The sequence below is a fragment of the Chiloscyllium plagiosum genome, chromosome 46 (assembly GCF_004010195.1).
Source record: "Chiloscyllium plagiosum isolate BGI_BamShark_2017 chromosome 46, ASM401019v2, whole genome shotgun sequence".
In the NCBI taxonomy this organism is placed as follows: Eukaryota; Metazoa; Chordata; class Chondrichthyes; order Orectolobiformes; family Hemiscylliidae; genus Chiloscyllium; species Chiloscyllium plagiosum.
This window is the reverse complement of record NC_057755.1, coordinates 1,315,145-1,328,902: the sequence shown is the minus strand read 5'-3', so window position 1 is coordinate 1,328,902 and position 13,758 is coordinate 1,315,145. Positions and strand designations below refer to the sequence as shown.

At 41.7% G+C, this 13,758-nt stretch overlaps 1 protein-coding gene and 1 pseudogene across 1 annotated transcript; one reads left to right on the top strand and one right to left on the bottom strand.

The window, feature by feature from the left end:
- Positions 1-261: 261 nt before the first annotated feature.
- On the top strand, positions 262-9,601 carry LOC122544111 (cilia- and flagella-associated protein 251-like). The gene is made up of 4 exons (XM_043683149.1): positions 262-312; positions 2,906-3,061; positions 3,143-3,654; positions 9,508-9,601. Exons 1-4 carry the CDS (start codon positions 262-264, stop codon positions 9,599-9,601), a joined length of 813 nt encoding a protein of 270 aa, XP_043539084.1.
- Positions 9,034-13,468, bottom strand: LOC122544110 (annotated as a pseudogene).
- Positions 13,469-13,758: the final 290 nt, after the last annotated feature.

The following is a 13,758-nucleotide window of genomic DNA, read 5'->3' as shown; positions in this document are numbered from 1 at the left end:
TTAATGATGTAGGGACATTGGGAGAGTAATAGTGAGTGAAGGAAGATGGTGCATGCAACATGGGTATTAGAATGGGTGCAAGGTGCATGCAGTAGTAGAGGCAGAGTGAGCATAAGAACAGTGGGTATTAGAATGGGTGCAAGGTGCATGCAGAAGTAGAGGCAGAGTGAGCATAAGGTAGCAGAGTAGATTACGCAATTTACGGTGGTGGATCAGAGAAAGTAAGTTCCCTTCCTCCTACAATGCGAACCATTCCTCAAGATGGCGGAGACCACACTGATTGAGGTGGAACACCCAGACCAGGCTAGCAAGGTCTGGTGTTGTGACTTACGGTCAGTTCTGACAGAAGAGAAGGGCTTTTCTCTGCACAACCCCATTCAGCGTGACCTGCAATTGTCGAATTCACCTAATCTGCCTTTTCATGGACAGATGGCAGGATCTGTGAAGGGAAGTTCTGTACAAACACTGCTTGTCTGGGCATGCAATTACTTTTTAAAGATGCACCAGGGATGCCAGCCCATTCTAAAATATGCAGACAGTGGTGGGTGGTGTAATCAGACCACTGCAGGGGTAGGCAAGGTAGTTATTGAGGCAAGATTGGGATGATAGCACTAGAAAATTCAAGATCTCAGAGACATAAACCCTGTACGACGCATGATAAAATTGGCACTGAGCCAAAAAGTAAAAATGATTCGGCCTGTTAGTCTCTTCACAGCTGACCATTAATCAAAACTTAGAAAGTCAGCTCTAATAGACAAAGGCCATAAAATAATTGAATTCATCTTTCCCTTGTCTGCAAATGCAATTTGTTATGGGTGCAATAACATATTACAGCATTAGATCTCAATTAGGTATTCCTATAACAACTAACAAAATGAGATTTTATCTTTGTTATAGTATGCTGCCCCATGTAAATTTTCACTACCACTGTCTGATATTACTATGACAGATACCCATAATATAACAACATTTGAGACAACACTATTCCTGATGAGATGGATAATAAACAATGTCAGACTTCCGGGTATTGTAAAATCAAGCTCTCATTGTGGGACTTACTCCAGGGTCTCTATTGTACAGTCGGGATTCTTTAGACCCTCACACTGGAATCTCCCAGAGATTGTTTTCACTCAGTCTACAGACGAGAGAGTGAGTGAGTGAGAGAGAAAGCGAGCAGAAAGAAAGAGAGAAAGCGAGCAGAAAGAAAGCGAGCAGAAAGAAAGAAAGAAAGAAAGAAAGAAAGAAAGCGAGGAGAAAGAAAGAGAGAAAGCGAGGAGAAAGAAAACGAGGAGAAAGAAAGAAAGAAAGAGAAAGCGAGGAGAAAGAGAGAAAGCGAGGAGAAAGAAAGCGAGAAGAAAGAAAGAAAGAAAGAAAGCGAGGAGAAAGAAAGAGAGAAAGCGAGGAGAAAGAAAGAAAGAGAAAGCGAGGAGAAAGAAAGAAAGAGAAAGCGAGGAGAAAGAAAGAAAGAGAAAGCGAGGAGAAAGAAAGAAAGAGAAAGCGAGGAGAAAGAAAGAAAGAGAAAGCGAGGAGAAAGAAAGAAAGAGAAAGCGAGGAGAAAGAAAGAAAGAGAAAGCGAGGAGAAAGAAAGAAAGAGAAAGCGAGGAGAAAGAAAGAAAGAGAAAGCGAGGAGAAAGAAAGAAAGAGAAAGCGAGGAGAAAGAAAGAAAGAGAAAGCGAGGAGAAAGAAAGAAAGAGAAAGCGAGGAGAAAGAAAGAAAGAGAAAGCGAGGAGAAAGAAAGAAAGAGAAAGCGAGGAGAAAGAAAGAAAGAGAAAGCGAGGAGAAAGAAAGAAAGAGAAAGCGAGGAGAAAGAAAGAAAGAGAAAGCGAGGAGAAAGAAAGAAAGAGAAAGCGAGGAGAAAGAAAGAAAGAGAAAGCGAGGAGAAAGAAAGAAAGAGAAAGCGAGGAGAAAGAAAGAAAGAGAAAGCGAGGAGAAAGAAAGAAAGAGAAAGCGAGGAGAAAGAAAGAAAGAGAAAGCGAGGAGAAAGAAAGAAAGAGAAAGCGAGGAGAAAGAAAGAAAGAGAAAGCGAGGAGAAAGAAAGAAAGAGAAAGCGAGGAGAAAGAAAGAAAGAGAAAGCGAGGAGAAAGAAAGAAAGAGAAAGCGAGGAGAAAGAAAGAAAGAGAAAGCGAGGAGAAAGAAAGAAAGAGAAAGCGAGGAGAAAGAAAGAAAGAGAAAGCGAGGAGAAAGAAAGAAAGAGAAAGCGAGGAGAAAGAAAGAAAGAGAAAGCGAGGAGAAAGAAAGAAAGAGAAAGCGAGGAGAAAGAAAGAAAGAGAAAGCGAGGAGAAAGAAAGAAAGAGAAAGCGAGGAGAAAGAAAGAAAGAGAAAGCGAGGAGAAAGAAAGAAAGAGAAAGCGAGGAGAAAGAAAGAAAGAGAAAGCGAGGAGAAAGAAAGAAAGAGAAAGCGAGGAGAAAGAAAGAAAGAGAAAGCGAGGAGAAAGAAAGAAAGAGAAAGCGAGGAGAAAGAAAGAGAAAGCGAGGAGAAAGAAAGAGAAAGCGAGGAGAAAGAAAGAGAAAGCGAGGAGAAAGAAAGAGAAAGCGAGGAGAAAGAAAGAGAAAGCGAGGAGAAAGAAAGAGAAAGCGAGGAGAAAGAAAGAGAAAGCGAGGAGAAAGAAAGAGAAAGCGAGGAGAAAGAAAGAGAAAGCGAGGAGAAAGAAAGAGAAAGCGAGGAGAAAGAAAGAGAAAGCGAGGAGAAAGAAAGAGAAAGCGAGGAGAAAGAAAGAGAAAGCGAGGAGAAAGAAAGAGAAAGCGAGGAGAAAGAAAGAGAAAGCGAGGAGAAAGAAAGAGAAAGCGAGGAGAAAGAAAGAGAAAGCGAGGAGAAAGAAAGAGAAAGCGAGGAGAAAGAAAGAGAAAGCGAGGAGAAAGAAAGAGAAAGCGAGGAGAAAGAAAGAGAAAGCGAGGAGAAAGAAAGAGAAAGCGAGGAGAAAGAAAGAGAAAGCGAGGAGAAAGAAAGAGAAAGCGAGGAGAAAGAAAGAGAAAGCGAGGAGAAAGAAAGAGAAAGCGAGGAGAAAGAAAGAGAAAGCGAGGAGAAAGAAAGAGAAAGCGAGGAGAAAGAAAGAAAGAGAGAAAGCGAGGAGAAAGAAAGAAAGAGAGAAAGCGAGGAGAAAGAAAGAAAGCAAGCGAGGAGAAAGCAAGGAGCGAGGAGCAAGAAAGCAAGGAGCGAGGAGCAAGAAAGAGAGGAGCAAGAAAGAGAGGAGCAAGAAAGAGAGGAGCAAGAAAGAGAGGAGCAAGAAAGAGAGGAGCAAGAAAGAGAGGAGCAAGAAAGAGAGGAGCAAGAAAGAGAGGAGCAAGAAAGAGAGGAGCAAGAAAGAGAGGAGCAAGAAAGAGAGGAGCAAGAAAGAGAGGAGCAAGAAAGAGAGGAGCAAGAAAGAGAGGAGCAAGAAAGAGAGGAGCAAGAAAGAGAGGAGCAAGAAAGAGAGGAGCAAGAAAGAGAGGAGCAAGAAAGAGAGGAGCAAGAAAGAGAGGAGCAAGAAAGAGAGGAGCAAGAAAGAGAGGAGCAAGAAAGAGAGGAGCAAGAAAGAGAGGAGCAAGAAAGAGAGGAGCAAGAAAGAGAGGAGCAAGAAAGAGAGGAGCAAGAAAGAGAGGAGCAAGAAAGAGAGGAGCAAGAAAGAGAGGAGCAAGAAAGAGAGGAGCAAGAAAGAGAGGAGCAAGAAAGAGAGGAGCAAGAAAGAGGAGAAAGAAAGAACAACATCTTTCCGATAGGGAGGAGACCAGAATTGCACACAATATTCCAACAGTGGCCTAACCAATGTCCTGTACAGCCGTAACATGATCTCCCAACTCCTGTACTCAACACTCTGACCAATAAAGGAAAGCATACCAAATGCCTTCTTCACGATCCCATCTACCTGCAACTCCACTTTCAAAGGAGCTATGAAGCTGCACTCCAAGATCTATGTTCAGTAACAATCCCTAGGACCTTACCATTAAGTGTACAAGTCCCGCTAAGATCTGCTTTTCCAAAATGCAGGACCTCACATTTATCTAAATTAAACTCCATCTGCCACTTCTCAGCCCATTGGCCCATCTGGTCCAGATCCTGTTGTAATCTGAAGTAACCTTCTTCACTGTCCTCCTCTAATTTTGGTGTCATCTGCAAACTTACTGACTATATCTCTTATGCTCACATCCAAATCATTTATATAAATGACAAAAAGTAGTGGACCCAGCACCGATCCTTGTGGCACTCCACTGGTCAAAGGCCTCCAGTCTGAAAAACTCTCCACCACCACCCCCTGTCTTCTACTGTTAAGCCAGTTCTGTATCCAAATGGCTAGTTCTCCTTGTATTCCACTGAGATCTAACCTTGCTCACCAGTCTCCCATGGGGAACCTTGTCGAATGCCTTACTGAAGTCCATATAGATCACGCAGCATCCAGGGAACAGGAGATTCGACGTTTCGGGCACAGGCCCTTCTTCAGGGTCCTGAAGAAGGGCCTGTGCCCGAAACGTCGAATCTCCTGTTCCCTGGATGCTGCCTGACCTGCTGTGCTGTTCCAGCAATAAAGTTTCAACTTTGATCTCCAGCATCTGCAGACCTCACTTTCTCCTCCATATAGATCACATCTACTGCTCTGCCCTCCTCAATCATCTTTGCTACTTCTTCAAAACATTCAATCAAGTTTGTGAGACAATGTTTTCCTCGCATAAAGCCATGTTGACTATCCCTAATCAGTCCTTACCTTTCCAAATACATGCACATCCTGTCCCTCAGGATTCCCTCTAACAACTTGCCTACCACCGACGTCAGGCTCACTGGTCTATAGTTCCCTGGCTTGTCCTTACGACCCTTAAGAGTAGCACCACATTAGCCAAACTCCAGTCTTCCGGCACCTCACCTGTGACTACTGATGATACAAAGATCTCAGTAAAAGGCCCAACAATCACTTCTCTAGCTTCCCACAGTGTTTAGGGTATACCTGATCAAGTCCAGGGATTTATCCATTTTTTAATGCATTTCAAAACATCCAGCATTTCCTCCTATGTACTATGGGCATTTTTCAAGATGTCACCATCGATTTTCCTACATTCTATATCTTTCATGTCCTTTTCCACAGTAACACTAATGTAAACTACACATCTCCTGCGCCTCCACAGACAGGCTGCCTTGCTGATCGTTGAGGGACCCTATTCTCTCCCTAGTTACACTTTTGTCCTTAATGTATTTGTAAAAACCCTTTGAATTCTCCTTAACTCTATTTGCCAAAGTATCTCATGTCCCCTTTTTGCCCTCCTGATTTCTCTCAAGTATACTCCTACTGCCTTTATTCTTTTTTAGATTAGATTAGATTTTTTTTAGATTAGATTACTTACAGTGTGGAAACAGGCCCTTCGGCCCATCAAGTCCACACCGACCCACCGAAGCGCAACCCACCCTACATGTACCCCTTTTTACCTAACACTATGGGCAATTTAGCATAGCCAATTCACCTGACCTGCACATCTTTTGGACTGTGGGAGGAAACCAGAGCACCCGGAGGAAACCCACGCAGACACGGGGAGAACGTGCAAACGTTACACAGTCAGTCGCCTGAGTCGGGAATTGAACCCGGGCCTCTGGTGCTGTGAGGCAGCAGTGCTAACCACTGTGCCACCGCGCCGCCCGAAGGCCGCCCGAAGATCAAGAATTCACTCGATCTGTTCTGTCTATACCTGACATATGCTTTCTTCTTTTTCTTAACCAAACCCTCAATTTCTTTAGTCATCCAGCATTCCATATACCTACCAGCCTTTCCTTTCACCCTAACCAGAATATTTTCTCTGAACTCTCGTTATCTCATTTCTGAAGGATTCCCATTTTCCAGCCGTCCCTTTACCTGTGAACATCTGCCCCCGAATCAGCTTTCAAAAGTTCTTGCTAATACTGTCAAAATTGGCCTTCCTCCAATTTAGAACTTCAACTTTAGATCTGGTCTATCCTTTTCAATCATTATTTTAAAAATAAAATTATGGTCGCTGGCCCCAAAGTGCTCCCCCACCAGTCACTTGCCCTGCCTTATTTCCCAAGAGTAGGTCAAGTTTTGCACCTTTTCTCGTAGGCAAATCAGAAAATTTTCTTGTACACACTTAACATATTCCTCTCCATCTGAACCCTTAACTCTATGGCAGTCCCAGTCTACGTTTGGGGAGTTAAAATCCCCTCCATAACTACCCTATTTTTTCTTCTTACAGATAACTAAGATCTCCTTCCAAATTTGCTTCTCAATTTCCCCCTGACTTTTCAGGGGTCAATAATACAATCCCAACAAGGTGATCATCCCTTTCTTATTTCTTAGTTCCACCCAAATAATGTCCTTGGATGTATTTCCGGGAATATCCTCCCTCAGTACAGCTGTCATGCTATCCCTTATCAAATAAACGAGTCCCCCTCCTCTCTTGACTCCCTTCCTGTAGCTTTTGTATCCTGTAACATCAAGCTGCCAGTCCTGCCCATGCCTGAGCCATGCTTCTGTAACTGCTATGATATCCCAGTCCCATTTTCCCAACCATGCCCAGAGTTCATCTGCCTTCCCTTTTAGGCCTCTTGCATTGAAATAAATGCAGTTTAATTTATCCGTCCTATCTTGTTCTGCCTGCCCTGACTGTTTGGTTCGCTTCTTTTTTCAGTTGTACCAGTCTCAGATTAATCTCTTTCCTCACTATCTCCTGGGGCTCCCCCTCCCCTTTACTAGTTTGAATCCTCCTGATCAGCTGTAGCAAATCTCCCTGCCAGTATATTAGTCCCCTTCTAAGTTAGGTGCAATCCGTCCTTCTTTTATAGGTCACCTCTACCCCAAAAGAGATTCCAATGATCCAAAAATGTGAATGCTTCTCCCATACACCAGCTCGTCAGCCACGCATTAATCTGATCGATCCTCCTATTCCTACCCCAACTAGCTCGTAGTACCGGTAGTAATCCAGATATTATTATTCTTGAGGACCTCCTTTTTAAATTCTTGCCTAACTCTAATCTCCCTTCAGAATCTCAACCATTTATTTTCCCATGAAGTTGGTTCCCATGTGTGCGATGACCTCCTGCTGGGCCCTCTCCCCCTTGAAAACATTCTGCACTTGCTCGTAGACATCCTTGATCCTGGCACCCGGGAAGCAACACACCATTCTGATTTTTCACTGCTGGCCACAAAAACGCCTGGCTGTACCTCCGACAAGAGATTCCACTAACACAATCGATCTCTTGAAAACCGATGTACCCCCCCAAAGACATTCGAGCCAGTCTCAATCCCAGAAACTTGTCTGCTTGCGCTACATCCCCCTGAGAATCCATTACCCCTTCCATTTTCGAAAACAGCATACTTGTTTGAAATAGGGATAGCCACAGAAGTCTCCCTCACTACCTGCCTACCTCTCCTACCTTTCCTGGGGTTATCCCATCTATGTGACTGTATCTGAGACATTTCCCCCTTCCCAAAATTGCCATCTAAAACACCCCCTTCCTCTAGTAAATTCCTCATTGCCTCTAACTGCCTCTCCAATCAATCCATTCAATCTGCTAGGATTCACAACCAACAGCATTCATTGCAGATATAATTCTCAGTAACCCGTAAACTCTCCCTAAACTTCCACATCCAATAAGAAGAGCATATCGCTCTACTAAGGTCCATTTTTGCTTCTTCCAATCTAGAGACCGAGAAAATAGCAGTCTTATTTCTCTACAAAACACTGCTCCAGGTTAAATGAATACTTATGGCTTACATTTTAATCAAGAGACATAGCTCAATAAAACATTGAATCAAGAAAGAACTCACCCTACTCACGGCTGCAGACTTATTTTAAGGCCGCGCTTGCTGCTTTTGTGCTGTGACCGCTCCCAACAGATTCCTCCAAGATCAATTTTGAAGTTCATTTAATTTTCCGAGACACACTCGGATGTTCAGCAATACATGAATTCAACAGCAAAGGCAGTAACTGTCAGTTAGCAATGTGGGTTTCTTTTTCTCCCTCTTCCCTGGACTGATCTCATCATGTGCTACCTTTGTCTGTTCTTCTCCCTTTTTAAAGTGCTGTTGTTTTGACTTTTTTTTCTCCGAAGTTCCAAAACAATGCAACAGCATATAAGACAGTAATATAAAACTGCGAGAATTCAAGGAAATCAACTCCAACATCTAAAATTCCTGAAAAAAAAAAAGGAGCAGTTGTTACAGCCAGAAATTTTCGGCTTTGTAATTTGTGAGTTATGCAGTGCCTTCTGCAAGGAAGTGAACCTGGAGAAGAGCAATGGAAGAACAGCAAGTCCTGGTCAGTAAAAAAAAAACATTCTCAGAGGACTCAGTGGGGAGGGGCTAATGAACCATCATCCAGTTTTTTTCCCCATCCCTCCGTAACACCATAATTTTTAATTCTGCCTGTATGTTTGTGTATAGAAGATACTTTGTAACAGTGTTAGTAAAATTATACATTAACCATTTCTCAAACGTTTTAATTCTGCTGAGAATCATGTATATAACCTGCAAAGTAAATGCATACCCCACACTGAAAAATTTTAATGCTGCACCTTCAATTGTAATCCACCAGCAGAGCTGCTTCTAGCTAACTCCAAACATTCATTGGACATTAAATTACTGGACTCAAATTGAAATTCAAAAACAAGATGTCGGCATTGATTAAAAGCCATTCAAATTTTTGAAACTTACTTTTGTCTTCCTGCTTCCTTGTATCTGTATACGAGTGAATGTGTGCGCTTGCATATGCATTTAGTATGAATTATCCCCCAGTCATCTGTATAAACGAAGCGGTTTTAATCCTCGACAATTTTGAGTCGTTTAAAAATTGAACTTCACAAACTTTGTTTTTGGAGGAGATATCCAAAAGGAAATTCCCTTTAATGAAGGATTTCAAGACCAGGGGGCATATTTTGAAGGTGAGAGGAGAGAGAGATTTAAAAGACGAAATGTGAGGCAATTGTTTTTTTAAAAACACATAGGGTGGTTCACACATATAATGAACTTCAAGGAAGTGATAGATGTAGGTACATGCGTTTAAAAGATGTTTGGATAAGTACACAAATAGAAAAGATTTGGAGGGATATGGGCCAGGAGCAGGCAGGATGGGACCAGTTTAGTTTCTGTTCAGCATGGACTGGTTGGACCAAAGGGTCCGTTTCCGTGCTATATGACTATAAGAAAATAGACTAAAACACCTTTATTACATACAGAGGAGAAAGGTAAAAATAATTTAACACTGTTTACATTACTATAATTCCTCGAATAATCCCATTTAACTTCCAGAAGGTCAGCAACTGGCCCTGCTATGTTATGGAAAATTTCTTTAATCAGAGATGTTCCAAAATCTGGTAATTTAGGAGAAGGGCACAATTTTCTATAAATTCAATGATAAAGCGGCAATTCCTTGTACTTTGTAACCGCACATCATTTGAACTTTCATACTATTTCAGTGTGACTATTATCATGAAACCATATTAACTGTTGCTATAAAATCCATTCCACTCAATTTTATGCAAGGACAAAATTTTATTCCCTGTCATTACATTCTTGAAATATCATTGTTCTATTTGTAGGGGAGTTTCCACTTTATTCACCATTCAACAGACTACATATTTACTACAGGTGCAGCTATTGTTGTATTGCAAGGGAATTTCTGGGAGTCCCTAACTTCCAGCAGATGCTCACATATGGGAGTGGACAATTGGAAAATCCTGTTGTCTAACATTGAAAATTTTCAAAGAGAGACTGTCCACTACGTGCAAGGTCCTATCAATGTGCTGGATAATTAGTGATTTGGAGTATTTAGAGTATTTCAAACAGAAGATTGTTATTTTTACTGAACTGTGTAAATAATTAGATTTCAAAACATCATCGGATGTAGTTATCTTAATTTAAATACTTGCCACATCTAAGGAGCCAGTCTATTACTTCTGATGACACTTCAGTTGTCTTCACTGTGTAGCTTAAAATTGATGTTCTAAATTCTTAGCATTGTTTAAAATTTATTTTGCACAGCATTGTTGTTTAAAATTCTTAGAATATCAATATTCTAGTCATATAACTAAATACCTCATCTTTTCCTTTTCATCTCATCTCCACATCCAAGTTCAACAAGATACCCCTAAGTACAGCAACAATTGGTTTGCAAAACCATCGTTCTATTTTTCACCTCACATTTAACAGTTGTCTTATCTTCTAAAACTTTTCTGACTGTGCCTTCTTTGAAATGAAAAACATGTTTTGCTTATTTTGCTACACAATAAATGGTTTATCAATAATGAAGATTTGGAGGTGCTGCTGTTGGACTGGGATGGACAAAAGTTAAAAATCACACAACATCAAGTTATAGTCTAGCAAGTTTATTTTCGAAGCTAGTGCTTCCAAATAAACCTGTTGAACTATAAGCTGGCATTGTGAGACTTTTAACTTTAATCAATAATGAAGGTACTGAACAAGCAGTTACCGCAAGTTGTGGCATTTGTGCAGAACAGATACCAGCCGCTGGAGTCCTTCACACTGTATATAGCATTTCTGTAGTGTGAGCTGTTTTATTGAGTCGCAGAGCTCAAAAACATGAGAGAGGACCGCACAGTCAATACGGTTCAGTCGCAATCCATCAAAATTAAGTATTTCCACAGATCCAACTGTGGCCTGAGCCAATGCTTTATTCTGAGACTCAAATAGATAGTGCACCATCATCAAGAGGTTTCTTTTTCCAGTGTGATCCATCATACGTCCAGCCACTGTGACAAGGGTTTTCTTCACCCACTCAATCACTCCACAGGTTGTGTGATGCTGAAATGGACCCAGAACCTTCCGCAAGGGGCATGCTGCCTGTGGGGAAGACAGACCAGCAATGAAAAGAAGAAATATTTCAAATCTCCCATCATCCTTGCTGCGAGCTTCAGGAGGAGGTTTTGAATGTTTTTAGGATGTGCAATTAATATTGTGTGAGTGCAGCTACAAATTCTTGAATGGTGAGATGTGGGAATGTGTAAACAACACAACAGACAGAATCATCTCTCGCCAAAAGTTCCATCAGGAATCCGGACAGGAACTGGGAGGGTTGCAGATTGTGCTGGATCAAATCTCCTTCCCCAAACACAATCTTCTTCTCAGAGACTCCTGCGAAGGCCATCTCACCAAGCTTAAGTAACACATCACGGGGATCTCCAGTCTCCCGGCCATGGTTTTTCAGAATGTTATAAATATAACAGGAATATAGTTGAGTGATGGTCTTTGGAACTTGCTGCTTTTTCTTGTCTTCTTCTGTGAAAAAGGGACCCAGTGAGAGACAGAAGATCCAGCAGTACGAAGGGTTGTAGCACATGGTGTACAGGATCTCGTTCTCCTCCACGTGTTTGAAAACTGCAGCTGCCACATTCTGATCCTCAAAAAACTTGTTGAAATATTCCTTCCACTGATCACCAACAAATGCCAGGATTTCAGCCCAACCCCGATCTCAGCCTTTTCCAATAAATGGAATGCAGTGGGCTGGCTGGTTACGAGCACTGAACATTCTGGGAGCAACTTGTGCTGGATTAAACCATACACAATGTCAGATACTTCACAACAGCATTCAGGATCAGTGCATATCAACGGAGGCTCTGTATTTTTCTGATTGTCAGAAAAATCAATACAACCTTTGAATTCATCCAAACCATCAAATATAAACAGCAAACCCTCTGGGTTGTTCCAGAGCTCTCCCAGAACATTCCCAAAGTAAGGATACTGATCCAGTATCAAATTCTTCAGGCTTGTTCTGAAGTTAACAGCGTTCAAATCCCGAAATTTAAAACTGAATATAAATTGAAATTGTGGGAATTTTTTCCCAGTGGCACAATCATAAACAATCTTCTGTACCATTGTTGTTTTTCCAATGCCTGGGACTCCGTTCACTGCTGCTGAACTCCCAGAATTCAATTTTCTCTGGGAAAAACTATTCTGGAATAATTGATCAACTCTGATTTTTTCCAGTTCTCTCCTGAGATGTTTTTCTCTCTCCACTTTTCAAGACCTGTGCCTCTTGACAGCAGTCCATGTTCTACAAGTTTCTGATCTCGAACAGTAGAAATAACCTTTAGCTCAGGTGTATCGATCAACAAGCTGGAAAGTTTTCACCTTTTCCTTTATTAGGATAGTGTTCACTCGCAGTGTTTCAATTTGGACACAAAGCATTTCCTTGTGTTAAAATTAGAACAGACAAATTGGTTCTTGACGTTAGTTGTTTTGACATAACTTCTCAATATCATTTCATTAAATTTGTAAAGTATTACAAGAATTAAATCATTGTTTCAATGGAGGTTTGTATCAAAACTATCAGTTAATGAAAATCATTTTTGAAAACTAGCAAAAAACACATTTGAAATCTTCAGTTCATTCCAAAAAATGTGTTAAACATGGAGATTTCACTTAGGATTTTATTTCTCTATGATGGCTAATATCACTTCATCTGCTCTATGCTCAAATCATCTCAATATAAACATATTAAAATCATTTGTATGTCAACAAGTGCTCTAATGAACCCACAGCAACACGGTCGACTCAACTGCCCTCTGAAATGACCTAGCAAGCCAACTGTATCAATTGTGATTAAATCAGATGGCCCACCTGCTTCAGCCGAATATTGGAAATGACATGACGAACTGGGGGCCAGTACCAAAACTAGGATAGTACTCTCAGTTTTGGCAAGCAACAGCCTGACATTAGGGTATGATTCCATAATAGGACTATGGCCCAGACACCACCATCACCGAATACGCCCTGCCCCATAGACAGGACAGGCCCAGTGAAAGGGGCAGCAAAGTGGTATACACAGTCAGGAGGCAGTCACCCTGAGAGTCCTCAGCATGGACTCTGGCCCCATGAAGTTTCATGATATCAGGTCAAACATGGGCAAAGAAATTGCCTGCTGATTTCAATATATTTTCCCTCAGCTAATGAAACAATACTCCAGGGTGCAGAATGTACTCTGGATAGGAGATTTCAAAATCCTCCATCAACAGTGGCTCAATAGCAGTACTACTGACTGAACTGGTCAAGTCCTAAAGGACGAAGTTACTGAACTGTATCCACAACAAGTGAGAGAAATAAGAATGAATAAACATACTCTACCTCATCCTCACCAATGTGCTGGCTGCAGATGCATCGGTCCAATATTTAATCAGCAAGAGGAACGACCACACAGTCCTTATAGAGTCGAAATCCCACATACAAACATAATGTATGGCATGACTTTGAACAGATATAGCAACACAAGACTGGGCATCCATGAGGCACTGAGCTAACAGCATTACCATTAGACTCCTACACAGTTTGCAACCTCACGGTCCAGCATACCCACAGTCTACCATTACCATCAAGCCATGGCAAGGGAGTAGTCTGAACTCTGGATGGGTGATTTCACCATCCACCAATAAAAGCAGTAGCATTAGTGATTGAGCTGGTTGAGTCCTAAAAAGGACATAGCTGCTAGACTGGATCTGCAGTCGATGGTGAGGGAACAGACAAGAGGGAAAACATACTTGACCTCATCCTTACTAATGTGTTGGCTGCAGATGTATCTCTCCTGTCTTCATATTAGGATAACCTCCATGCTGTGTGGCACTGTCACCACGCTGAATGGGATAGACTTCGAACAGCTATAGCATCTCAGGACTGGGCATCCACAAGGCATTGTGGGTCATCAACAGCAGCAGAATTGTAATCCAACACAGTATGCAACTCATGGCCTGGCATATTCTCCTCTCAATAATTACCATCAAGGCAGGGGATCAACCCTAGTTCAATGGAGACTGCAGGAGGGTATGCTAGGAGCAGAACAG